Source organism: Sitodiplosis mosellana, unplaced genomic scaffold, assembly GCF_009176505.1.
Source record: "Sitodiplosis mosellana isolate CC-2019 unplaced genomic scaffold, AAFC_SMos_1.0 Smas_scaffold_30, whole genome shotgun sequence".
NCBI classification, from domain to species: domain Eukaryota; kingdom Metazoa; phylum Arthropoda; class Insecta; order Diptera; family Cecidomyiidae; genus Sitodiplosis; species Sitodiplosis mosellana.
Window position 1 is genome coordinate 1,423,618 of NW_022595272.1, and position 25,290 is coordinate 1,448,907.

The following is a 25,290-nucleotide window of genomic DNA, read 5'->3' on the forward strand; positions in this document are numbered from 1 at the left end:
AGTGCTATGGACATTCCAACGAATGCTATTATAATCCAGAGGTCGATCATCGTGGCATAAGTATTAACACAGATGGCGTTTATAGTGGAGGCGGTGTTTGTCTCAACTGCACGGTACAACGGCTGACTAGTATAAAGCTTACGATCACTTGTCAATGTTTTTTTTCTTTCGTATTTTACTTTGTACAGGATTTAACGAGTGGAATTAATTGTGAAAAATGTATCAGTAGCTATTATCGGCCGTATGGAGTTTCGCCCAGTGTAAAAGAACCATGTATTCCGTGCGAATGCAATCCAATCGGTACGATTGGAACGTGTGCAGGTATCGGAGGCGCATGCACCTGTAAACGAGGTTTCGCGGGAAAAAAGTGCGCAGAGTGTGCGCCAGGATTCAGTGGACAAAATTGCACACAATGCCCTTGTAATTCTCGTGGAACAATGCCCGGCGGTGAATGCGAATCGCATTGTCAGTGCAAGGTAACTTAATTCTCATTAAAACGTTTATTAATTTGTTACAAAATTAATATTTCAATTTCGGAACAAATTTTTTTTCATCGAATTGTTGTTTCTCGATTTCAATAGCTCTACGTCGAAGGCGAACTTTGTGACAAATGTATGCCAGGATATTTTGGACTATCAGAATTAAATCCTGAAGGTTGTACGAAATGTTATTGCTCGGGTGTTGGTAATATCTGTGAAAGTAGTAACATTGTAACGAACACGGTAATTTAAATATGAGCCTATTCATTGTCGTTCACTACCGAGCCATCGAAATGATTTTATTTTCAATTCTATTTTTTCAGTATGAAACAATGGAAGATTGGAAAATAACGGACATTTCGCGTTCTTACATTTTGTATCCTTCGAAAGATAACGAAACCGGCTTTCTGGTGTTCAACATGTACGAAATGTCGGAATCCATATATTGGCTTGCACCTGATTTGTACTGCGGCAATAAGTTACAAAGCTATGGTTCCAATTTTGTTTTCACTATCTCTTGGGTAAGTTGATTTCTTTATGTAAATAAGATGTAGAGCTTAAAACACAAAAGTATGATTTAATTTTTGAAAAAAATGTAATCAATAAAATTTCATCATCGATCCCTCCCTTTTTCTATCTAGATTGTTGTCCGAGGAGACACTAGTGGAAAACCAACTTTCTGTCCCACATTAATCATAGTCGGTGTAAATGGCATGAAAATTGCCATCGGAGATGAAATTTTTTCGGAAACAAACTCAACGATCTCGATTCAATTAACAGAGCATGGATGGTATCAAATGCCACAGACAATATCGGAGAACAGCGGATTACTTCGACAGAATGAGTATCGTGGTGATCATGTGTCTCGATCGCAGTTTCTATCAATTTTAAGTAATATCGAAAGTGTCATGCTACGCGGATCGTTCCACACGGATCAAGCGGAAAGTATTTTGATTCGTGCTTCGTTGGAATTTAGCAAAGGAACGAAAAATGAATTGCGATCAAACTTGGTGGAGCAATGCACTTGTCCGCAAGGATACACTGGATTGTCATGTGAATCCTGTGATTTTGGTTATGTGCGGGCATATGAGAACACCACATCGATTCAACTGGGTATCTGTTTGCCATGCTCATGCAACGGTCATGCTGAATCTTGTGACTTGACAGCGAATAAGTGCAGCGAATGTACACATAACACAACGGGTGAAAGGTAAACTTGGAATTGCAATTATTAATTTGTCAATTTAATCATTTATTATTAATCAACAGCAATAACATTCAATACATTTCGATTATTCAATCATTTTGGCATTGAAATTTATTTTCTAAATAGATGTGAATCATGCGCATCGGGCTACTATGGTAATGCCAAACTAGGAACACCGCTTGATTGTAAACGATGTGCCTGTCCGTTGCTCAATGACGAAAATAACTTTTCACCAACTTGCCAACTGAGAGACTCTACGTTTGATCAACAGAACGAAGTTACCAGTGACTACAGTTTGATTTCCTATCAAAACAACGACTATGTTTGCACTGAATGTCCAGAAGGCTACATTGGAGACCACTGTGAAAGGTATACATTTTTCTTAAATTACGACTGGTCAATTGACTTGTCAATACAGTTGGAAAAGAATACATCTTTTAACATCACATTATGATCGCAGCTCAATCCGCAGCTTCAAATTTTCAATTCGACTTATTTGTGCTTTTCAGTTGCGCCGATGGATATTATGGAGTTCCAACGAAACTATCTTCACAGTGCTTAAAATGCCAATGCAATGGAGGACCTTGTGATCCTATTACCGGTAAATGTGTTACGTGCCAGTGAGTATTAATTTGACAAAGCTGTTTTAACAATTCTCAAGAATTTGTGTTATGAAATAACTTAATTAATCTAATTAAATAATAAATTAATTTCCAACATTTTTTCAATTATTCTCACAAAGTAACTGCTCAATTATTTGAATTGTATTTACTATTTGTTTCATTTGTGTATATTTTCAGAGGAAACACGGAAGGGTGGCGATGTGAACAATGTAAGTCAGGCTTCTTCGGAAATCCAGCAAAGGGATGTGAACTATGCCGTTGCCAAAGCGAAGGATCAGAGGATAACAATTGCGATAGAGAAAGTGGTCAATGCAAATGCAAAAAGAACTATGATGGATATCAATGTGACGAGTGTGCGGTATGTATCGTTTTCGTTCATATTATTGTGATGTTTTCCGATATTGATCCACACACAGATATCCTGTTGTCGATCTCATTTTTTTTCTTCAATTTCAACTTTGATTTTATCAATCAGAAATTTTCATGAACTTTCTTTTCTTTTATTAAAGCAAAATATTTTAAAATGACTAACGGCCAATGGCTAATATTCCCATAATTCATTTCTTTCACAGTTTGGATACGCAAACATCTCGCTTGGTTGCCCAGCGTGCAATTGCAATAGCAGCGGTTCGATTGAGAATTTCTGTGACACTCACAGCGGCCAGTGTCCGTGCAAAATGGGTGTCGAAGGATTGCGGTGTGACGAATGCGTGGAGGGATTCTATGGTCTCTCAACGGACGGATGTCAAGGTAAATTGAATATTTCAATCGTTTCCGTTTTAAAGCGAGCAACTTGTATATCAATGCGAAACGAAACCATACACTGAAATGAGAGAGACTTAATTTACCATCGTGATATACTGAGCTTATAAAACTGACAAATTTATTTGAGTGTATGACAAAAAAGTGCGGTTTTATGATCTGAGAAAGTGGAATCGATGCCACTTGAAAATAGCGAAAATGTTTGGGAAGCAACAAGAGCTGTGTGTGTGTGTGTGTGTGTGTGTGTGTTGCGGTAAATAAATTAAAGTAAATGCAACAGACGCTTGGATTCATGTAGTCAAAGACTGTCTAGAGACTGAAAACCGCTGATGCGTAATTCTATGCGTCGTGAAATGTGGCTGGGCTGTTGGTTGGCTGGCACGAGTAGGCGTTGTGATTTATTTTCGCATCCATATAGTAATGCACGGTACATGAATAACGATCGTTTCGTTGGCAAAAATTGCAATCCGATCTTGAATTACTTTTTCAGCAAATCGTATTTGTCGTGTGAATGAAAGCGAATTAATCGCCACGAACAACGAATCTCTCTCTCTCTCATTCATAAAATAATATATTTTTAAACAATTCTTTTCATTCATAATTGTCTTTTTCTATGAGCAATTTTTGCCTCAATGAAACAGCTGTGATTGCGTTTACTTTGTGCCCGGTTGACAGATGTTGGCTAGATCAATCGATGACAAAAATAATTGTTCTGCATGCATAATTAGACATTTCAAAACGCAGAAGCCCACAGTAATTTATGAAATTGGATTGCAGTATTTAAATGAATGTGTTCGTCATTTGTGACGATGCTTTGTGAATAGCGAACGGAGAAAATCCAGAAAAATGAGCAAAAACTGAAATTGCTCATCGTCTGAGTCAACAGTGAACATTTGTTATGCTTCATACGATCGAAGCATGAAATCGACTACTTACAACGTCCCGAGACTGCGGCTGCAGCACGCAAAAACTTACCAAAGATTCTAAAATTCGACCAAAATTCCTGTGTGAGTGAGAGAATCCGAATGATATAAAGGCATGAAAAGAAGTACGGTCGAATCGTTGTGTATGAGCGTATTCAAGTGAACATTCGTGCATGATTCAATACCCAGACACATATTTAAGCCGAGACCGATCGCCTAAAAACAACTACACTGAAACGCAAGCGAATTTCAGGCTGGAAACATAGGAAATGAGTGCAACATAATGCGCAAACATACTATTGAAATAGTTCGTGCTTGGATTTTGCCGAACGCGCATCGCGTTTCGCTTTGCACTCTTCGCGCTCCAATAAAAATGTGAGTCGACGTTGTTTTCGTGCGTGTTCTTTTCATTTCATACGTCGGCCGTTTCTCACAGTTTTTGACAATAGAACTGTTTTTTTTGTTTTTAAATTCCTTCTGTCGTCTTCATGTGTGCGACAAACGAGAAAATATTCGATTGGAATTCCGTAAAAGCAGCTAACATCGCCGATAAAGCAGCGAAATACAGCGAAACTGAATAGAATCATTCTTAAATGATTGTGAGACAAATAACACAATAAAATACGAATAAAAATAAAATAAAGTGAAAAAAAAAAACAACGACACATTCGATTACAAGTGTGCAGTTATTGAATTGAGAATAAAAGGTTATTGCCTTTTAATAGTTGTGATTTAGAGTGCAAACATACTTGAAGAGAGGTGCTCTGAAGTGTGTGTGATTTATAATAAGAATCCGAATGTACAGTTGTCTAGTTATAAGTGTAAACAGCAGAAACATCAAAGTGAACAACCAAAAAAAAAACGGCGTGTTTTCCGTGTCTAGACCAAATTAAACAGAGACAAGATCAATCGCAACAATGAAATTATGTTTGTTGGGTCAAAATTTAACACAAAAAACTGTATAATTAAATTATCGTGAATTATATGCATTTTTTCCAACCAAATCTCAAATTCAACCGGCGCTGCAATTTTGTTTCGATCGTGATTGTTTTTCGTCTGAAATTCAAAGGCGACCAAACGTGAAATTGTCGCGACGTTTATTCGCTTTTTTCTCTCTCTCTCTCTCTCCTCATTTTCCGCCGAAATTTTAGTGAACAATCGAAAGAGTTTTGCTGCAAGCTATTGAACTGTTTATTATTCTACAATGCGGCTCCATGATTTATATATATTTATTTATTTTTTTCGAGCAATTTTTGAGTTCATGCATTTGTTGCATGCGGCTATTGTTATCACTTACAATACATCTTCGCCTTAACAGTTTGCGAACGAGTTGCAAAATAAAACATGATTGTGTGAGGCAAAATTGGCGAAAACAAATCATTTGCATTTCAAGTTAAAAACCGAAGAAAATGAGATGTGTAATCTTGAACGCATTTTACACGTGGTTCAATCAGTAAAATGTTTTAAATAATGATCGATTGATCGTTTATTCAAATTTCGAAACAAAGTAAACAAAGTCATAAGAATCCCTGAAAGGTTCACGTTCACCGCAATAAAATTGATTTATTGTTCAAAGTAGGTCTTTTTTTTCTTAAAAAAAAGAAAAAATGAAAATCGACGCTTTGAATTCATCAAAGCATGAAAACTGGATCAGAACAAGTTCATGTTCACGTTCAATTTGAACGAACTACTACTATTGATGGCCCATCGTCATACATTTGCCAAACAACACTCTTTCTAACGACAGGCTTAAGGTACTACGTACTATTACATCCAAATGAATTATTGACGTCAGTTTTTTATTACGTCTTACGCCAGTCGATATTGACGACTAGACACGAGATTAGAATGATCGCACTCGCAAATCAGTTTTGTCTGAACGAGAGGGAGACGAATGGCTTAGGCTCAAGCACGGTTCTGAATGTAATGACTCCTTGTGCAAGTGAAAGAAAAAGCAATCTCGTTTCAATTGTTCCACCGGCAAAATGCTCTATAATTTATTTATGCAAACACGATGTTAGTGAAAGAGTGCGTGGTAAACATAAACAAATATCTCTGAGGTTCGTCATGACTTTCGAGTCTTGCGAGATTTTTCTCTCTTTTTCCTTCTCTCACTTTTTGTCCCATCTTCCAAGCAGCACCAGCTCGCGCGCCGTTCAACACGCTACGACAGTACAAGCGGGGAGTATAAGCGAACGGGAGAGAAAGAAAAAAAAAAGAATTCGCATTGGACGATGTAGTAAAGGAAGACATCCCACATTAATATTTATATGAGATGTTGTTGTTTATGTTGTGATTTTTTTACCACACACAGTGTAATATGGTATGAAATTCTTGGCTGCATTATGCAGACATCCGATGCTTGAGCTGTGCTGCATACGATTTAGGCTCTGTTTATCATCGTTTCATCTATATTTCTACGGACATGCAAGTTATTACCAGAGGGAAGAGGTAATGTGCCTGTTGCCGATGCCCGATTCTCTGATTCCACAGCAACCAACTCAATCGTCAATTTTGGTTAGAAATGCTCACAGAAAAAAGAACACAACTACCAAGACAACGACGAAGAGAGAAGCATCTATTTCGAATCAAAGTAGTAAAGTCATTTTATATTTTGTTTAAATCACTCAAGATTTTGCTGATTTATCAATACGAACTCCGCCTTTGACCGAACCAAGCATTAAACATGGGCAAAAAGTAAATATTTAAATGAGCCATTTCGGCACGAAATGTATGTATTTGCGCATAGCGCGACTAAAGACACTTTCCATGTTATTTATTCTGAAAGTATTTATAAATCCATGTTTATCCTATTTCAAAAGTGGTTTCACAATTACAGTAAGTGTTATTGAAGCGTAATTGCATTGGCGTGAACAGAGATTTTTCTCTCTCTCTCTCTTTCTCTCTCTTTCGAGGCTCTGGAGTAGCTAGCCAACGGTTTCATTTTAATTCGAAATGACACGAAGTGTTAAGAAATCTTCATTATGAACGTTCGATTGGCCAAAGTGTGGATATGCTGTGAGGGGAAACTAGAGAGAGAGAGAGAAAAAACAAGCGAAAAGAAAAACGTTGTAGCACATAGTAATGTAACATAACACCGTACGTAAATTCGTAATTCAACCTGAGTTCCGATTTGCATGAGAACTTTCGTGCTCGTTTCTGCGAATTGACCTCAGAATGAAACAAAAAACCACGGCGCACATTTATTTTACTATATTATATATGTATGTTGTTATCAATTGGGTATTTGAGCTGAACAGGAAACCCAGTTTGGCAACAACGAAATGCTAGAATAAATGGCTATCGATAGAAAATAAACAGACGATTTCAAATGAACCAATCCATAGTGTGAGAGTGTTAAAGTATAAACATTAAAAGTACGTAATGTATTAGATCTTATCGCGAATGAACTGAGTCGTCGCGTTTGCAAAGTGTTCCAATCGATAAAAGCATTCGCTGTTTTCTCATCGTATTTTGTTCACACTGAATATACATCTTGGTCGGCTGTGTGAAACTCTGTGAATTTCGTAAAAAAAAAAAAAATGCTCGTGTAAAAATAAAGGAACTGAAGAAATGCTATTATTGTTATGATAATAATTGAATAACGATGTTTTGCACTTATTCATTTCTGTTGTGTGCAAAAATAGCTAGAGTTTCACATCGATGATGGAATAATGGTGAAATGGAAGATTTAAGTAAACAAAGGCCGATGAGCATTCGGCTCGTTGCAATGCAATGCCGTCATCTTTGCACTTTAACGGCATTGATGGTGATTCTCTTAGTGTTGGACGACTGTTACGGTGATCAAATCGAAGGAGATCTGGACGATATAAATAGTGGCACAAGTCAAGTTCAATTTAAAAAACACCATCAACGTCAAGCACTCAACTTTAACGTGACATTGCACGACAACCGGCTACTGCGTGATGAAACTATCAAAAGTGATGAGGCGGCAACTGCAGCAGCATTAGAAGCATCACCCATCCAAAATGCCCATGTTTTAATGAACAAATCAGATAGACGCGTTGAAAGAAACGGCCAAACAACAGCAAGTGCAGTCAAAACAACAGCGAACAATCGATTCGATCCAAAACGTGATTCACATCGCAAAGCTTATCAATCACGTAATATAAATGGAAATCCACTGGCAATGGATCGTCAAAGGCTCGTACACGAATTTAAAAATACAAGTGACGTGAGTGGCGGTTCGAATCGTGACCATAATTCATTCAATCGACCACTTGAAAGAGTGCCCAACGCTAAACCAAAGATAACTTCCAAACTTTCCGACGCCCCATCGTACAATGTCCGTACAACAACTTATTTATCTTATAATTTAGTTCGGGATAATGTGCAAAAAACCGAAAGATTTATGCCAACTTCCTACCAACGGCCACAGCCCAACACAACGCAAATCAAACAAACTAGCACAAATTATATTTATAAAACCTATTATCGACCGACACAACGAAACAACTGCAATAAATGCCGAATCATACCAGGTGCACCAATACGCCATAAATCGTATTTTCCAACCAGAGTTCGATATCACGGTATGTAAAAGTATACAGTGTACACTCGACACTCGACACGATAGATGATAGACGCACTGACGCAGAAAATTTTATAATTCAAGTTATGTACGATACCAGTGCTGGTGTGATCAAACAAAAAGTCAGCCGATAAAGCTAATGTCTTTCAACAGTTTTGCATTTTCATAAGCGTTAAGTTTTGATGGATTGTATTTGAAAAATCGAAATCGAAAACGGTGCACTGCGATAACTCAATCGCGCATACTTGAAATCATGCTTTGATCTCTTGATTGTTTAATTAACATGTACGCTCAGCAAGTATTTCGAGCGATTTTCTGCTTTAAAGTCTGTAATTCGAAACGCATTTCATGTCCTGCTGTGTGCTCTGTGTATTTTCACAGCGTAAATTTAATGCGAATTGTCAGTATTTAGTATATGGCATATATAGTCTTCAAAAGAAATCGTCGAATTCCATCGAATGACTCAATTTATTGCATCGTTTTAAAATATGTACAACATTGTAAACATCGAAATCCATCAAATGTGGTTTAAACGACTTATATGGGTTTATTGACTCGTCAATTACTATGATAGATTCTAAAATTGAGCGTGTCAAACTAAAATCGTTATTTTTACGTCAAAAAGTATCTCTCCTTAACTCCATTTTCTTTCTCTTCGAAATATAAAAACATAACTGAAACGAATGGTCTCTTTCCGCACACAAATTGACCTGAATTTTACTCGAAACAAACATGTTTAATTTTGCTACATAAACATTTAACTAAATTGATTAGCAGTCGATAAATTCATGCAATTTATTCTTTATTAAACATTCTCGAGAGCTTGTTATCGTTCTTTTTGCCATCTCTGTCAGAAGCTTATTAAATCAATTGATTAAATTATGTAATTAAAGTAATTACGTTTTATCTTTTAACTTATAATTTACAACTAAATACGTGGATGGTTTTTGCTTTCAGAATGCCACTGCAATCCGTTGGGTTCGGTTGCGCAAAATTGCAACAAACACAATGGTCAATGCTACTGCCGCGAGAATGTAACAGGTCGTACTTGTGATAAATGCTCGGAAGGATTTTGGAATCTTGAATCTGGGAAAGGTTGTCAAAGTTGCGCCTGCAATGGCATCGGTAGCATCAATTTCAGTTGTAATGCATACACCGGCCAGTGTAATTGCAAGCCCGGCGTTGGTGGTCCGAAGTGTGATTCATGCCTTGAAGGCTACTATGGATACTCGGCGATTGGATGCAAACGTAAGCAGAATATTTTTAATTTAATCATTAAATTAATGTAATGTAACGGCAAGATTGGTGGAGGTGAAGCTATAGGTTGGCTTGCAGTTTTGATTAAAATGTTCATAGTTTTTAGCTCAAGGAAATATCTCTATTTTAATAATATAATCAAAACGAATCTTATCTCATCGAAATTAATCCGATAATACTTGCAGGCTGCGATGAGTGTTCAAACTCAGCTTATAATTGCGATCCAGAATCAGGCCGGTGTATTTGCCCACTGCACAGCAAAGGAATCGATTGCAATCAATGTATGCCAAACTCATACGGATGGGAGCACAAAAAAGGTTGCAAATTATGTGAATGCGATCACACCGGTTCGATTGGTCAGTCGTGTGACTTGTACACGGGCCAATGCTTGTGTCGTGAAGGCTTCACGGGACGTCAATGCAACCGATGTTCAATCGGATACTTTGGTTATCCAAGCTGTGAACGATGCAACTGTAATCGTGATGGATCGATAATTGCAAATGATACCGAACCAATTGCTTGTAATGAAGAAGGGCAATGCTCGTGCAAAGCATTGGCGACTGGTAAAAAGTGTGACCAATGCATCGAATCAACATTTGGACTATCGAAACATAATGCGGACGGTTGTACGAGATGCTTCTGTTTTGGTCGATCCAATGAATGTACGCAAAGTGACTTCAGCTGGGGATTGATTAGAGCCACCGAAACACGATGCGTGACCGTTGAATATCAGAATATCGAATATGTAGCACTTCAAACACCGGATAACAGTCTCGCAATTAACTACGAAACCAATTTTCAAACATTTGATGGGTTGTCGGTTATTCCTGGCACAAATGGTTTGTTCAAACTACTTTTATTTTCATAGATTTAATTCGTTTCACCGTCCAAAGATTTGAATGAAGTACAAGAAATAATTTTTTTCCAATTCTAATTTTCTCCATAGGAAATGTGTCGATGAAATCATCGCGTGGATTTGAGACGCCTCTCTATTTCGAAATGCCCAAGCAATTCATCGGAGATCGATTGCTGAGCTATGGTGGTCTTCTCAAATTCAACATCGAAATGATGGAGTGTAAAACCGAACTTGATCAAATAACACTGCAACACTTCCCATTGATTCGGATTCACGCCCATAACTCATTGAATTTAGACTATTTTGGGGTATGTAGAAATCAAAATACGAACCAAAAACGAAAAATTTTTAAAAAAATTCTTTAAAAATTAAGAAATTCATAAATTTTGATTTCCATTGTAATTGGAAAGTGTTCAATGAATACAAAGATAGACACGTTTTGAGAATATTTGAAATATTTTCTTCCCGCTTTAAGCCGGAATCATTTGAGACCACATCAAACATCACGCAAACAATTCAAATGGTTGAAAATAATTGGAAGCTGCATCCAAGCGGCGAAGTAGCTTCAAGAGGAATATTCATGACTGCCTTACAGAATATCACATATATTTTGGTTCGAGGAGCATCATCAGTTGCTTTCACAAGTCTCACGTTAGTATTTCCTCTAATATACTGTGTAAAAGTTGCAATTATTCTTCACTTACAATTAGACGTTTTTAAATTGTCTTTCTTTTAATGTTTAGTCTTAGTAATTTTGGAATATGTTATGAAATCGATGCGTTATGTTCAATATACGTGAAAAAAGAAGATTGTTATCAAAACCCTTTCTTTTAGATTATCAAACGTAACATTGGAAACGGCCATTTTCATATCGGGATCGAAAAATAATTTGGCCATTGGAGTTGAAATGTGTCAGTGCCCCGAGATGTATGAGGGATCATCGTGTCAAAATCCAGGTGATGGATACTATCGTTACAGAGAGACGATAACTGAATCATCTCATCTGCACTACGAACATTTTGTCGGAATATCAAAGCCATGTGAATGCAACGGTCGAAGCAATAGTTGTAACAAAGAGACTGGTTACTGTGAGGTAAAGAACGAAAAACATTTGTTACTCTTTTTCAATGAAAGACCTTTTTTCATCCTTTTCATTAGTTTTTAAAGACATTCACGATTTCTTACATTTTACTTCAAATTTATTTTTAGATGTGTGCCAATAACACCGGTGGAGCTAAATGTGAAGTATGTGCTGATGGTTATTATGGAGATCCGAAAGAATTCGGTTGCCAGTCATGCCCATGCCCAGAAACTCATCGCAACTTCGCTAAAGGATGCACATTTCGCCATGGAAGAGTCAGTTGTAGCTGTCGACTTGGGTACATTGGCGATTTTTGCGACAGTTGTGCACCAGGATTCTATGGATCGCCAGAACAAGAGGGAGGTGGGTGTATCGATTGCAAGTGTAATCCATACGGTTCCGTTTCCATTGAATGTGATGCATTCACTGGAGATTGCATGTGTAAGGATGGCATCATTGGTGAACGGTGCGATAAATGTGGTCAACCTACGGCAATTTTGGAAAGTGGCGGTTGTACAGGTGAAATCAAGAGAGTTTCCAATAAAATTTGTCCAGAGATGTGAAAGCTTTAAATTTGCTTTCATTTCTTTTTCAGTTTGTGACAACTGTACACTTACATTACTCGAGAGCTCAAACGACCTTGGTTATTACATTCAAACGGAAACTCGTCACATCGATTTGGACTCCATTCCAGCGCCATGGTCACGACTGTTATCGTACGAAAATACAACGGAGCATCTCATCATAAGGCTAAATGACATTACCAAATCAACGGAAAAAATAGAGAATTACAACGATTTGCAAATCGATAAGGTAAAAAAAAAGCATTTACCGCAAATTACTCGAAACTAAAAGTTTTTCTTTCGCTTCAGTTGAGTTCAAAGGGATCGAATTTGAATACACGATGGCAAAAAATGTTAACAAAAGCGGTGAAGCGAAGCCAAATATCGGATAACTTGAGAACGATTGCGATTACATTCTGGAACGAAATGGAATACGTTCAAAATGAAACGCAAGAGCATATCAATGTGCTCAACGTTTTCGGAATTGGCAGTCATCATGTCAATCTACCGATTGCGCTGGCTGAATCACAACAACTGCTGAAAAGTATTCTCGGTGTCGTCGATAGTCATAATGTCGCCCATCGTGCGCATCAATGTGCGGTCACTTTGATCGATCAGTGGTCCAATACGTCATCAATTTTAAGCGATCAAATGCTTGAGGCGCTTCAACTCAAATACGATATAATTAATGCGAAGAACCGACTCTATGATTTGATTCAAAATATTTATAAGACATCGGATACAATTACCAATGCAAAGGGCATTCATGCTGCTAACGAGAAAAACTATGGCAAATTGGTTCACCAGCAGCAGAAAATAATGCAACTGCACGGAAGTATCAATGACATTTACAAGGCAAATATTATACCTGAAACCGACACTGTGTTTAACATGATCGTTGACAACCATCAGAAACTGAGACAGGATCTCGGCACAATCATTCAATTGAAGACGATTGTTCGTGATGCAGACGCCAAATCCACTCAGCAATTGGATGGCATACGACAAGAGTGGCTACCGTTGGCCCAGAACTATTCGAATAGTTTGATGAACATCGCCAGAGAATACGTCGGCCTTTTTCAAAATACGAAAAATAGCGCCGAAGCGGCAATGGTTGCAAGGTAAAATTTGGTTTATTTAGAATTTCGGATCGGATCAATTGGAATTGAAGGATTCGTGTGGAAGAAAAATCCCATTTATTACTGTTTAATTCTACCAACTTTTAATTGCAGTACGGCATATAAAAATATCACCGACTCAGTTACAATGGCACGCGATTTAGCAACTCGAGCTAGACAGACAGCCATCGAAAGTGAGAATGAACTTTATCCAAAACAAGACGAGTCAATAATTGAAAAAAGTACAAAGTCATTGAAGAAATCGCAAAAAATCCACCAACATTCATTAAAAGAGATGGAAAAACTGGATGGTAATACCTTTGATATACGTTAACATAAAAATTTGACTTGAGTTGATTAACAAAAACATATGATACTTTCGTAGATTTGGAACATTCACTGAAATCACAGTGGCGCAAGGTCGACTCAATCAAAAATACCATATGGCAAACGGGCTTGAGAAACAATAACCTCTCACTGACCTTGAATTCATTTTCAAAGAATGACACACAAGAATTTTTAAAGCGTACTATTGAAGTAGCCCAAAGAGTATCGGAACAGATGCGTGAAGTACGTCGTAGTGCAATAGCAATTACCGGCACCGATATTTACAAATTGAAATTGAAACTGGCTTCGCTAGAACCACAATGGGCTGTCAAATTTGGCTTGGCTGAGGAAAATGGTAATATATTTTAGTTGAAATCATGGAAATAAGAAAACTAAAACGAAATTATTTGCAGTTTCGCAATCGATGAGAAATATCAAGGATATCAAAAACACTTTGAGCAGTATTGAGACGTCTTCAAGGCGGAATGATGAGAAATTCAACAAATGGAATGAAACCATGTCGGTGTTGATGCAAGATTTAAAAGCCAAAATCGCCAAAGCACGACACATTGCCGATGGAGTAAGTTTATTTTCAGTTTTAGCTTGCGTACTCTTGAGATCATCTTTTTATACTTACATCATAATCAGTCTTTTGGCTTGAAAAATGTTTTTCTATATTTCCAATCATTACATCATTTCATTTGGTTAAAGTTCATAATGAGAAAATCAGTTTAAAATGATTGCATTTTTTTGACCAGAGCTTAAGAATCGCACTGAGTGGACGCTGCGAGTAGCGCACACACTCACTTGAATGAAAGACGATAAATTCGTGTGCGCTGCTCGTCTCACGAAAATGAGTTTTTATACGCACGTTATACGTACACCGCACACTATGTTCTGCTTCTCCTTCTTCTTCGTTTTGTTCGTATCTGCTATAGCGAAAAGAAGAAAAAGAAGAAGAAGCGGAAGACTGGAGAGTGAGTGAGGCGCACATGATTCTTTTAGATGAGTAGAGTATCGCACAGAGCGCTGTGGCTCTCATTAAAATGAGTTGCACTGCGAACTGAGTGTGCGATTCTTAGCCCCTGTTTTTGACATTACTTTTCATTTGTTTTAACAAACTTTTAACGTTAAATGTTCCAAGACAAAATTACTTCGACCAACAGATGAGTGCCTTAAAAATTACAATTTTTTGTAGAAAATCTTCTTTCTATATAAAGCAATTTTGAAGTGTTATCAATAATTCATTTCTAATGTATTTTTCTACTAGATTCGCGTTTCACTGGCGTCGAAATCAGTGAAATGTATCCGTTCGTATTCGTTGCCAACATTGGGATTGGCTACGGCCAACAGCATAAAGCTATCGATTGCACTGAATTCAAAAATGGCAACGACACCCATCTTGTTTATGCAAGGAGAAGATAATCGCTACTTAGCCATTGAATTGGTAAAAAGGAAGATACGATTTGTATGGAATTTGGGTGGAGACACCGCATCCATAACACATCCAATGGAATTGCATAAGAAAGATTTGAATTACGATGAGGCATGGTATCAAATCGAGGCGAACCGAACAATGAACGTTGGCAACTTGATAGGTAAAGTGAATTCTATAAAAAACAAAAGAACTTGAAGACATTTAAAAAGAATGCGACCTGTCTTCGAGCCATTTTCTTCATTGCAGAAATATCGGTCATTTCAATTGATGAATTAAATTAGTATTTCTCTAACACTGTTGATTTTCTGCGTGAATATTCTTTTGTAGTGCGTCAAATGGGTACGGGCTGGACAAAGGCAACATCAGTACAAAGTACAGCATCGCAACCAGAATCGACTCGAATCATATTTACACCGAATAAGCGTTTGTGGATTGGCGGAGTGCCGGATGAAATTCGACCGCAAGAGCTGCTGGCACAGGAAGCTGGCCTCAACGCAGTCTTGAGTAATGTTTACATCGATGAAAAACGGATTGGTTTGTGGAGTTTCATGCACACCGAAGGCGAGTGTGATGGTGCAACGTTGGGCGCTCGCGAAATCACATCCATCGACAATGCGCGCCATTTTAATGGCCAAGGATATTCGGTTGTGAAAAAAGAGCGCTCAAAACCGTACAAGAAAAACTTTTTCGCCCTGCAGCTCACATTCAAAACTTTGGACGAAAATGCGCTACTTTTCTTGGCAATCGACGAAAAAAATGTAAGCACCATAGACTCTTTTTACACGCTAATTATTCCGCTAAATTTAAGCATCAACTTTTTTTTCTCTTCGTTCACAGAATCGGTCCATTTCGCTTACACTTTATGATGGAAGAATTATGTTCCGCATTGATTACGGAGGCACATCAAAGCTCGAGATTAGCACTGCCAAGAAGTACAACACGGGACGATGGACAAGTGTTGAAGTTGCGCGTGAATTTACATCAAAACGAAGTACAGAGAATGGAAACCTCAAAGTGAATAACGAAGAACCATTGACGGGCTCACCAACGACGCCAATCACGTCGAGCTTGTTGCCGGACTTGTCGCGAGCCGTTTACTATTTGGGAGGAATTCCGCCTGATTTTAAATCGGCCATAAGCAAAGCACCAGGAGCTGACAATGCCTATTTGGGATGCATGAAAGATATCCAAATCAACGGTGAAACATACGATCCACTCGAGACATCACTGCGCAACGGTGTCGAAGCATCTTGCCGAGAGACCATAACACGGTATGCCATTCGTCCACAAATGAAAAATTTATTTGCTCTTTTCATTCTAATCATGTTCCGTATTTTTTGTGCGTTACAGTGCTGGCTTTTATGGAAATGGTTACCTTGAACTGCCGAATCATTCGCTTCGCAAGCGGGCGAATGTTGGATTTGTATTTAAGACGTTACAGGCCGATGCATTAATACTGTTGTCGGTGGTGCCTGCTGTGGAAATAGCCAATAACTATTATGACGAAAAAGATTTGCGCTCAAATTATTCATTTGCACTTGTAAATGGTCGAATTGAATTTTGGGCAGATGCAGGCCGTGGTAGAATAGAGTTAAATTCGAATAACACGCTCAACGATGGCGAGTATCACACCGTGAATGTACTGAAGATGGGCCGGAAGTTTGAGCTACGAGTCGACGATGAATATCAAATGAGCCAATCTTTATCGGCACAACCGTTTGTAATAAATATGATTGAAGGTTCCGGTGGATTTTACGTTGGTGGCATTCCAAATGTACCGGAATACTTGAATTTACTCCAACGAGCCGATCCATTCCATGGAACAATCAAAGACTTCGTAGTCAACAATCAAACGATATCATTTAGTGATTTGGTGAATTCGACTTCGGTTGATGTTGGACGCGATGGACCGAAAATGGGTCAGCATGAATTGTATAATGAAATGTTGATGAAAACGGAACCGATTAGTAAAAGTTTCACTGCCGCGCCAGAGGGTTGCCATCGAGTAAATATTCCACATGCATTTCAATTGGAATTAAAATGTTTTGTTAATGTTTTTGCTTCATATTTTTTTATTCTAGGTTGGCTCCTATTCATACGAACCGAATGCATTCAAGTTTGGCGACACACCACAGAGTCACTCCATCATAAACATTGGCAAGCATTTGTGGCAAACAAACTTTGATATTCAGTTCGATTTTCGAACCTTTTATCCAAATGGCTTGCTATTCTTTGTGCCGGTAACATTTTCGAAACCCCAATCAAAATAGTTTTGAATCTAGCTTACAGCATTTTATATGATGTTTTTTTTTCAGGGTACAAAAGAGAAGCAAAAACATTTTTTCACATTAATCCTACGGAATGGGCAGCTTAATGTTGTTGCACGCGGTCGAAAACGTATTGAAACCATTATGTCACGCAAACTGAATGACGGTCGCTGGCATCGAATCACATTAAAATGTGTTAATAAGGTGCTGACAATCCGGATTCAGAGCGATGGCAATCTCAATGCGATTGATGAAGAAGTTTTGAAAATGCCGCGTCGCATCAGCGCATCGAATATTATGTACGTCGGTGGCATTGTGGACAGTATGCTCACATTTTCGGCCGAATTAACGTCGAAATTGGAACAATTCAAGGGTTGCATTCGACGTCTCCTCATGAATAATATATCGCAGGATTTGGCAAGACCCGGAAAACACTTCGCCATCGGCCAGTGCTTCCCAAATGTTGAGAAGGGATCGTATTTTGCGGGCGATGCTTATGCCATTTACAGTGAGTAAATTTTAGTGTGACTTATTAAAAACCAATTTTAAAATATTCACGACGAATAATGGAATTGTTTATTCAAATCTGCTTTTTATAGAACGCATATTCCACGTGGGAAAGTATCTTGAGCTGCGGTTCGAGTTTCGTACATCTGAAATGCAAGGCATGATTCTAAGTGTGGCCGAACCCGTTGGTTTCCCAGCCATTTCAATTGAACTACACAAGGGAAAGGTAACATGGATATAAAACTCATTTGCAATTGGATTTGTTTATTCTTATCTACACCCTTTTTCTCAACAGATCGTCATGTCATGTGATTTGGGTGATGGCAATCCATTCCGCGTTGAAAGCAATGTCCCATCGAAGTACACTCTCTGCGACAACAACTGGCACAATGTGTCAGCCATTTATGATTCCAATCAAATTGCGATCCGCGTTGATAACTTACCATCCGTCAACAAATTGAAGCAACATGAGACTTTGGGAAAAGTTCACACCAAGAGCCCATTGTACATTGGCGGCCTACCAGATACAGCGCCAAGTGGTACACTGTTGAATCGTGAAAACTTCAAAGGCTGCATACGAAATGTTGTCATTAGAAATGAGCTCAAAGATTGGACCGATATGGATGAAATACAAAATGTACTACTCAGCGAATGTCTAATTATGTCATAGAAGGGAAATTGCATGTGTTAAATTGCCATATAATATTACGTAGATTTAAAAACTATTTATCAGCATTTAGCCTTAACTTTAATTTATATTCTACTTAAGAGCAAATAAATTGATAAAAATCACAAATTTTCTTGTGTTTTTTTTCCCTTGAGGTTTGCATTCAATACCACTGTGAATGTGATGTGCTAACGAAAGCTACTTTTGAATTTTATGCTGTGGAAGTGACAAGTTATTCATTGTTATTTATAAAAACGCACCAGTTTTTGCTACAAAATATGGTTTATGATTTATTGTTCAAAGTTTTATTCCATTATGAATTAATGACGAAAATTCGATGATAGAGCAAATGGTTATTTTCAGAGAAATTGCATGTTCGACTTTTGAATTCTTCAGTCAACAGAAAGTGTTATTGCAAAAACTTATTCGAAACCATGGAACAATCATAAAATAAATTTGAAGAAAAAAAAACAAAATTCTCAGAAACTTCTACGTATTTCGAGCCATTCGCTATTACGTTGACGTACGTCTGCACCAATTTGATCAATATCGACTTTTCGAGGCAAACAAAGTAAGAGATTCAATTTGTTGGATCGTCGTTTAACCGTTTCCAGAATGGCCTGATAGTCAGCCGCACCAATCGCAACCAAAGCCAAATCAGGGTATGGGTAAGGTGTATGCAATGTCATTTGTGTCAAGCGTTTTGCGAAGCGTAGAACATCTTTGAGTCCTCCAATTGTCATGCCAGTCGATCGTATTTTGAGTTTGCTTAGTAATGGCAACCCTTTTGCTAATCGCACCAAATGTTTGTCTTCCAAAACGCTCTCAAATTTACATGACAATTCAAGAACTTTTATGGTTTTCAACTTTGTGATGGTGGAAATGATGTCATCAATCGTTTCTGGATCAAAACTGCACGGGCTTATGGCGATTTCTTCTAGCATAACGCTATTCAACCACAAGCCATCCAACAAAGCCTGTACTGCAATGTCTTGACACTCAATTTCCAAACGTTTCAGAGCCTTCAATTGACCCAATTGCTTCATGTATCGCTCTGTGAGCTTCTTTTCTTCATAAATGCAGAGCTCCTGCAGATTCGGCATCATTTTCACGAACAAGGCAAAAACCTCCGATGAGAATCCGCAATGAATCAAGCTCAATTCTTCCACACTCTGATTTGTTGCCATCGACAAACCGTTTGCTTCGTCATCGAACTCGAAACCTCCCACATCCTCCAGGTGAACGTTTTTCAGTTTGGACAAACCCACGATCATTGTATGCCATTTATTTGTATTCAAATACATGTTTTCCATTCGAAGCGTTTCCATATTTTTGCAATATTTTAGCACTGCGTCAAAATGTTGTTCATCTTCATCTCCAAAAAATTCGAGTTCTTTTACCAAATCACCAAAACGCGGCAAAACAGCGATAGTCTCGTCGTTCAGATGACATTCGTATTTGATGTGTTTCAGCGCAAATACACTTTTGGCTATATTATCCATACGTACACACGTCTCTGCTGCATGTGCCAAGTCAACAAGATCCAATCGTTTGAAAATGTTCAACAAAATTCCATCGCTCAGATCCAGAATATGGGCTGATTGCACGAGCTTCATTTTTTTAGTATATGGTTGCTCCGGTGATTCTTTCGGTGATTCAGTTGTCCAAATTCGATTTTCGATTTTGTGGAAACGCTTTTGCAGCACAGATTCAGCAACTTTTTCGTCTTTGAAGCGAACCAACACGGTTACGTTCTCAATTTCGCCATACTCTTCGAAGTATGAGATGAGACCGGGAATCAACTGTGAATTCGATTGAGAATATTTAATTGTGAACAATTGATCCAAGATGATTATCATCAGATAACTACACACTAAAAAATATCTGTAAGAATTTCCACGATAATAACAATCAAAATGGGATTTATATGACGAATCGTGTAAAACATTAAAATATCGTGTAATTATTAATGTTTCAAAGTTGACGCAAACATTTGACAGATGCGTATATCGGGTTATAATATTGACCAATCCATTGATTTATTTGAAATTACACGATATTTTATCGTTTTTGACACGATTTGTCATATAAATCCATATTAGATTGGTATCATCGTGTAGATTCTTACAGATATTTTTTTAGTGTGTAAGAAGAGATAATATTACTTACCGATTTTGTGACAGGAATGCGCACTTCACTGCTTCCTTGATTCGAATTGGAAATTGCCGTGTTTAACGAACGTTTCTGATTCAGCTGATCCGACATTTTGTGCTGGAATGGAAATCACCAAACAATAATGTATGTTAATTCTCATTAAACTAACTTGAAGATTGCACTGATCAACAAAACGTCAACCATAATATCCATTATCAAGTTATAAAAACACTATCTTTTTTTGAAAAGTGGAAAATTCACCTACAAAAATGCAACACGCAATATTATACAATGTGAAGCCTTGAAATACGACTTTTCCAAACTATCACCAATCAGTTGATGATGACCGAAAATGTAGAACTTTAAATAAACAATAGATTAGTTTGGAATGTGACAAAAACCATTTGTGATTGGCAAAACCAATTAAACATCTTGTCAAGAATTTGATTGTATCTGTCAATGCGTGGTTTTCGTTTGTCGATACCGATTTTGATGAGTTATTGCAATTGTTATGTGCAAATGTTGACCATAACTCTTTGTTCATGTTTTTTTGTTTGTCAATATTCTTTTGTGATGAATTTATAAACAGATTAAAATGAAATGAGCCGACAAGAGTCGCAATTCCATACTTCTTGGTCAACTTCGATCTCAATGTCTGAACGGTTTCTTGATAAATGCAGTGAACCGAACAAGAGCAACAACCACAACATGTTGTTTGGAAAAGAGCGTTTACTTTTTGGTTTTGCGTGTGCTGTGTGCTGTATGTTGTGAAAAAGAACGTTATAAAAGGCATGAAAGTGCGGATATATTTTTTTCCATGCAAGAGAAGAAAAAAAATGAACGAAAATTCCGACAATGGTTGTGCGCTATCTTTCCGTTTGCTTTCGTTCTTCCATTCAACTGCAAAATCTACTATTGTCCTGTCACATCCCACATGAATAATTTTTCCATTTATCAAACCAACGCCGCAAAATGGAATTTCGATTTTTAGATAGGGAATGGAGTCGGACGACGACGACGACAACAATCAGCCATCGCTGCTGTTATGTTGGTGCAGCTGTGGTTGCCGTTATTTTTGCATAGTGTCAATATTATTGTAAACAACGTAAAACCATTGCCGAGTCGAATGGGTTTGAGTGGTGGAATTTTCATCGGTGTGCATTTCTAAAGAGCGTTAGAATAAGCTGAACTGTTGTAATATCATCCACTTCATTTATGATGCAAAGCATTGATCGATAAGTTTGGCCGTTGTTCGTTTTTCTTCAAACATTTTCCCCAAAAAAAAAACCCGTATCACATTTGTGAGTATGTTTATGCTCGCATTGTTTTGGTCGTGAATGGGAAAATCCATGGCACGAATGACGGAGGCAGAGCGTGCAGAAAGGGAGAAAGAATGTTTCAAAAGACTCGAATCAATTCAAACGAATTGACGCTGCACTTTGCACGAATAAAATGTAATGTTGTTTCTTCCTATTTTGCATTTTCGTTGCAACATATTCGCTCGTTTGTTTATTCAGTGCTTGTTTTTGTCGACAGCACGGAACAAACTTATTTGAAACATATTCAAGATTTGTTTAAAATACAAACAGAGATTTACTCGACGAAATTGAAAATTCAATAAGCAATTTGAGCTGGAGCGCTTGCTGCAAACATGTGTTTTAAGATTGCTGAGCATCTCAGCATTTCGTAAGGCACGGATATATCCGAGCATATCGACGACGCATACAGTGGCGTGCGTTGCTACACGACCGGAATGTGTATGTTGTTGCTGCGAACACAATTCGGTCGAGTCGTTGCGGCTGCACGTAGCAACACACGCAACTGTATTATACAGTATGCGTCGTCGATATGCTCGGATATATCCGTGCCTTACGAAATGCTGAGATGCTCAGCAATCTTAAAACACATGTTTGGCTTGCTGAGATCCAAAAGAGCAGCTCAGGCACACTCAATAAGAGCGAGAGAGGGCGAGATAGAGAACATTTGTTTATTAGTTCCAAAAACCTCAGAACTTAGAACTTGTCAAATGGAGTAAATATGTGCAAAGTTTTCCGAAAAATTGAACTTGTGAAATGCGCTCATGTCGAGCACTCCACCATACATATCACCAAATGTTTGGCCAAAATGTATATTGTATATATTTCCTTTTTTCTCACAAGGATCTCGACATGTTAATAATAAATATTTATGTGAGTTGTAGATGAAAATTATCTTTGGCTTTTTGTTAATTAATACACTTTCCTATGGTGATATTCACTCGATTCATGTGTGCATCGGCTTCATCATAAAATGAGCACGAATACACACCACGTTGAATCGTTCATATTTATAATGATAAATATGAGGCTTTAACATTCAGTTCATGTGTGTGTGTTAGTCGGTTTTTCTATGGTTATTTGTTTCGCCGTACAAAAATACGGATAGTACGATACCGGGGTATAATCCATCCTAATTAAATGAAAAGACAAGTTTATAGAAACTGAGCGTATGAAGGTTATGAAAACTTGGGCTAATGAAAAACGTGACTATAATGTCGAATGCTTTCATTAAACTTCTACTCGGCGTGTAGAAAACGCGTTCGCATCGAGCAGTTGATAGCATGCAGTTTTCAGGAGGCGAAACATGCGTAACCCGAACATCAGAGATTCTCCAACGGTTTGGTTCATTCATTGCACGAAGACAAACGTTGCAAACATATTTCTTTAGCGTCTGTTTTGTGTCGGCTGGAGGTTTTTTCCCGATGCAACCTTATAACTTCGGATGCACAGCAGAGCAGAGCACAGCACAGCCCGGCGTTGTCATCATCCCAGCAGACAAAAGCACTTTATTTTTATGGTTCGTGCTTGTTTTTCTTATAAGCTCGATACAAAGGTGCAAATGAAACTGACAAATAAATGTAATGCGATACTTATCACAAGACGGAGATTATTACATTACCATCCCCCTGCTGTCACAACATTCTCAGGCAATCGCCTATTACCCCGTTTGCACAGCAAAATGATGATTAATGAAATCTTCATGAACTCATGAAAGCAAACATATCTTAATCAGAAATCTTCAACGGAGCAACTCGTCAATTCTTCAGAACAAAGGAGGATATACCGAGAAACATTACTGCAATGTATTTCTGTGCGACGAAGATAACACAACAAATTACGTGGGAAAATGAAGAGAGAAGGAAAAATAATTACAGAGATCTGTCGATATGGAATTAATGTAGCTTCTTACTCATGAGACTTTTTTTCCGGAAATTTGTTCCATTTTTACTTTTTCATTGTGCTAAATTCAATATTCTTTCAAAAAAAAAACGAGTTCTTTCTTTAAATAGAATCATTTGATTCGTTGTTTTGAGAAATTATTTACTCTTACCTAGCAACTCTTTCGTTATTTTATGTTGAATCATTTCTAACGGCAATTACCTTTGATTTGTTATTGTTGAAATGATAAATGTTTAGTCAACGTTGTCTCAAAGAAAATCAAGTGAAAAAACATTTTAGGGGAAAAATAAATCATTGCATTTCCATTTATATTTATGAGACCATTAATTTTTCTCTATCCGTCTCTCTCTCTCTCTTTCACACTCTTTGGTTCAGAACATATGCACTTTCAAAAAGTTATAGCACAATATGTGGAGTTTATAGTCGAAGGCTGTGTTTACAAAGCATAGAAACGATTGTGGAGAATTTACACATATATGACATTTCGTGTTGACAGTATTCAATCTATAAACAGTGCATCCGTATCGCTACAAGAATTATCTGTGAAAAATAAAAGAATCCATTGAAAAAAAATGTCTTATTTTGCTAATTTCAACAACGAAGCTGGTAAAACTATTCTTGGTGACATCATAAAAACGTGCAATCATCCCGATAACTCGAAGCGGTTGTCTGAAGCAAAGGCAGCGGCTGGAAAAGAAATGTTGCAAATGATGCACTTGGTATTTCCACAAGTGATGCAAATTCAAATGGACATAATCAAAAACTATGGATTCCCCGGCAATCGCGAAGGTTTGATACAATTTGAACAGTTGATTCGAGACTTGGAAAAGGATGACGCCGAAATAAGTCGACTTCGAGCTCAAATTCGTGCGATATACCTGCCACCGATTAGCATAAGTGCGGCGAAAGATGTTTTGATATGAAATGCCGGGTTTAAGTTAATAGAGAAACTATTCGAAAGAATTCCGAATATTCGATTAAGACCAAGAAACGACCATAGCCAACAGAAGACCGATTAACATAGTTTATTATAGCTGTTTTGTATGTGTTTCAAATAGTCAAGCGATTGCAATTCGATAAGAAAAATCCATAATACTAGTCAGCATGAAAATGATCGTGTCTAAGCTACAATGCGATACACATTGCATTAACAGAAGAGATTGTACGAAATTGTGTAATTTTCTTATGAAACCTCATCCATAACTTTAGAATTAAAGCCATTTTTTCATATACCAATAACTTAATAAAGATTCATAAGTTGAAAATAAGAAATGTTTCTTCCCTATTTATG

General features: G+C 37.6%; 3 protein-coding genes across 3 annotated transcripts in view; 2 read left to right on the forward strand and 1 right to left on the reverse strand.

The window, feature by feature from the left end:
- Positions 1 to 18,756, forward strand: part of LOC129569247 (laminin subunit alpha-1) — a 29,935-nt gene extending 11,179 nt beyond the window's left edge. The window contains exons 6-33 of the mRNA XM_055447918.1: positions 3 to 113; positions 189 to 476; positions 582 to 722; positions 803 to 1,000; positions 1,121 to 1,689; positions 1,813 to 2,055; positions 2,196 to 2,306; positions 2,487 to 2,667; positions 2,882 to 3,059; positions 9,504 to 9,794; positions 9,989 to 10,642; positions 10,750 to 10,967; positions 11,135 to 11,310; positions 11,494 to 11,752; positions 11,869 to 12,259; positions 12,336 to 12,553; positions 12,613 to 13,424; positions 13,536 to 13,732; positions 13,807 to 14,103; positions 14,162 to 14,328; positions 15,019 to 15,346; positions 15,514 to 15,944; positions 16,024 to 16,457; positions 16,537 to 17,191; positions 17,268 to 17,426; positions 17,502 to 17,961; positions 18,053 to 18,186; positions 18,256 to 18,756. Coding sequence (XP_055303893.1) covers positions 3 to 113; positions 189 to 476; positions 582 to 722; positions 803 to 1,000; positions 1,121 to 1,689; positions 1,813 to 2,055; positions 2,196 to 2,306; positions 2,487 to 2,667; positions 2,882 to 3,059; positions 9,504 to 9,794; positions 9,989 to 10,642; positions 10,750 to 10,967; positions 11,135 to 11,310; positions 11,494 to 11,752; positions 11,869 to 12,259; positions 12,336 to 12,553; positions 12,613 to 13,424; positions 13,536 to 13,732; positions 13,807 to 14,103; positions 14,162 to 14,328; positions 15,019 to 15,346; positions 15,514 to 15,944; positions 16,024 to 16,457; positions 16,537 to 17,191; positions 17,268 to 17,426; positions 17,502 to 17,961; positions 18,053 to 18,186; positions 18,256 to 18,630 — 8,676 coding nt within the window. The 3' untranslated portion in view covers positions 18,631 to 18,756. The remainder of the gene's footprint in view (positions 1 to 2; positions 114 to 188; positions 477 to 581; positions 723 to 802; positions 1,001 to 1,120; positions 1,690 to 1,812; positions 2,056 to 2,195; positions 2,307 to 2,486; positions 2,668 to 2,881; positions 3,060 to 9,503; positions 9,795 to 9,988; positions 10,643 to 10,749; positions 10,968 to 11,134; positions 11,311 to 11,493; positions 11,753 to 11,868; positions 12,260 to 12,335; positions 12,554 to 12,612; positions 13,425 to 13,535; positions 13,733 to 13,806; positions 14,104 to 14,161; positions 14,329 to 15,018; positions 15,347 to 15,513; positions 15,945 to 16,023; positions 16,458 to 16,536; positions 17,192 to 17,267; positions 17,427 to 17,501; positions 17,962 to 18,052; positions 18,187 to 18,255) is intronic.
- A 134-nt stretch (positions 18,757 to 18,890) lies between these two features.
- Positions 18,891 to 21,040, reverse strand: LOC129569248 (uncharacterized). Its single transcript, XM_055447919.1, has 2 exons — positions 20,797 to 21,040; positions 18,891 to 20,429 (listed from the first exon to the last, which is right to left on the reverse strand). The coding sequence occupies exons 1-2, from the start codon at positions 20,890 to 20,892 to the stop codon at positions 19,107 to 19,109; spliced, it is 1,419 nt and encodes a 472-aa protein (XP_055303894.1). The 5' UTR covers positions 20,893 to 21,040; the 3' UTR covers positions 18,891 to 19,106.
- A 3,531-nt stretch (positions 21,041 to 24,571) lies between these two features.
- LOC129569252 (protein C10) lies at positions 24,572 to 24,922 on the forward strand. The gene has a single exon (XM_055447926.1). The coding sequence runs from the start codon at positions 24,572 to 24,574 to the stop codon at positions 24,920 to 24,922; it is 351 nt and encodes a 116-aa protein (XP_055303901.1).
- The last annotated feature ends 368 nt before the right edge of the window (positions 24,923 to 25,290 follow it).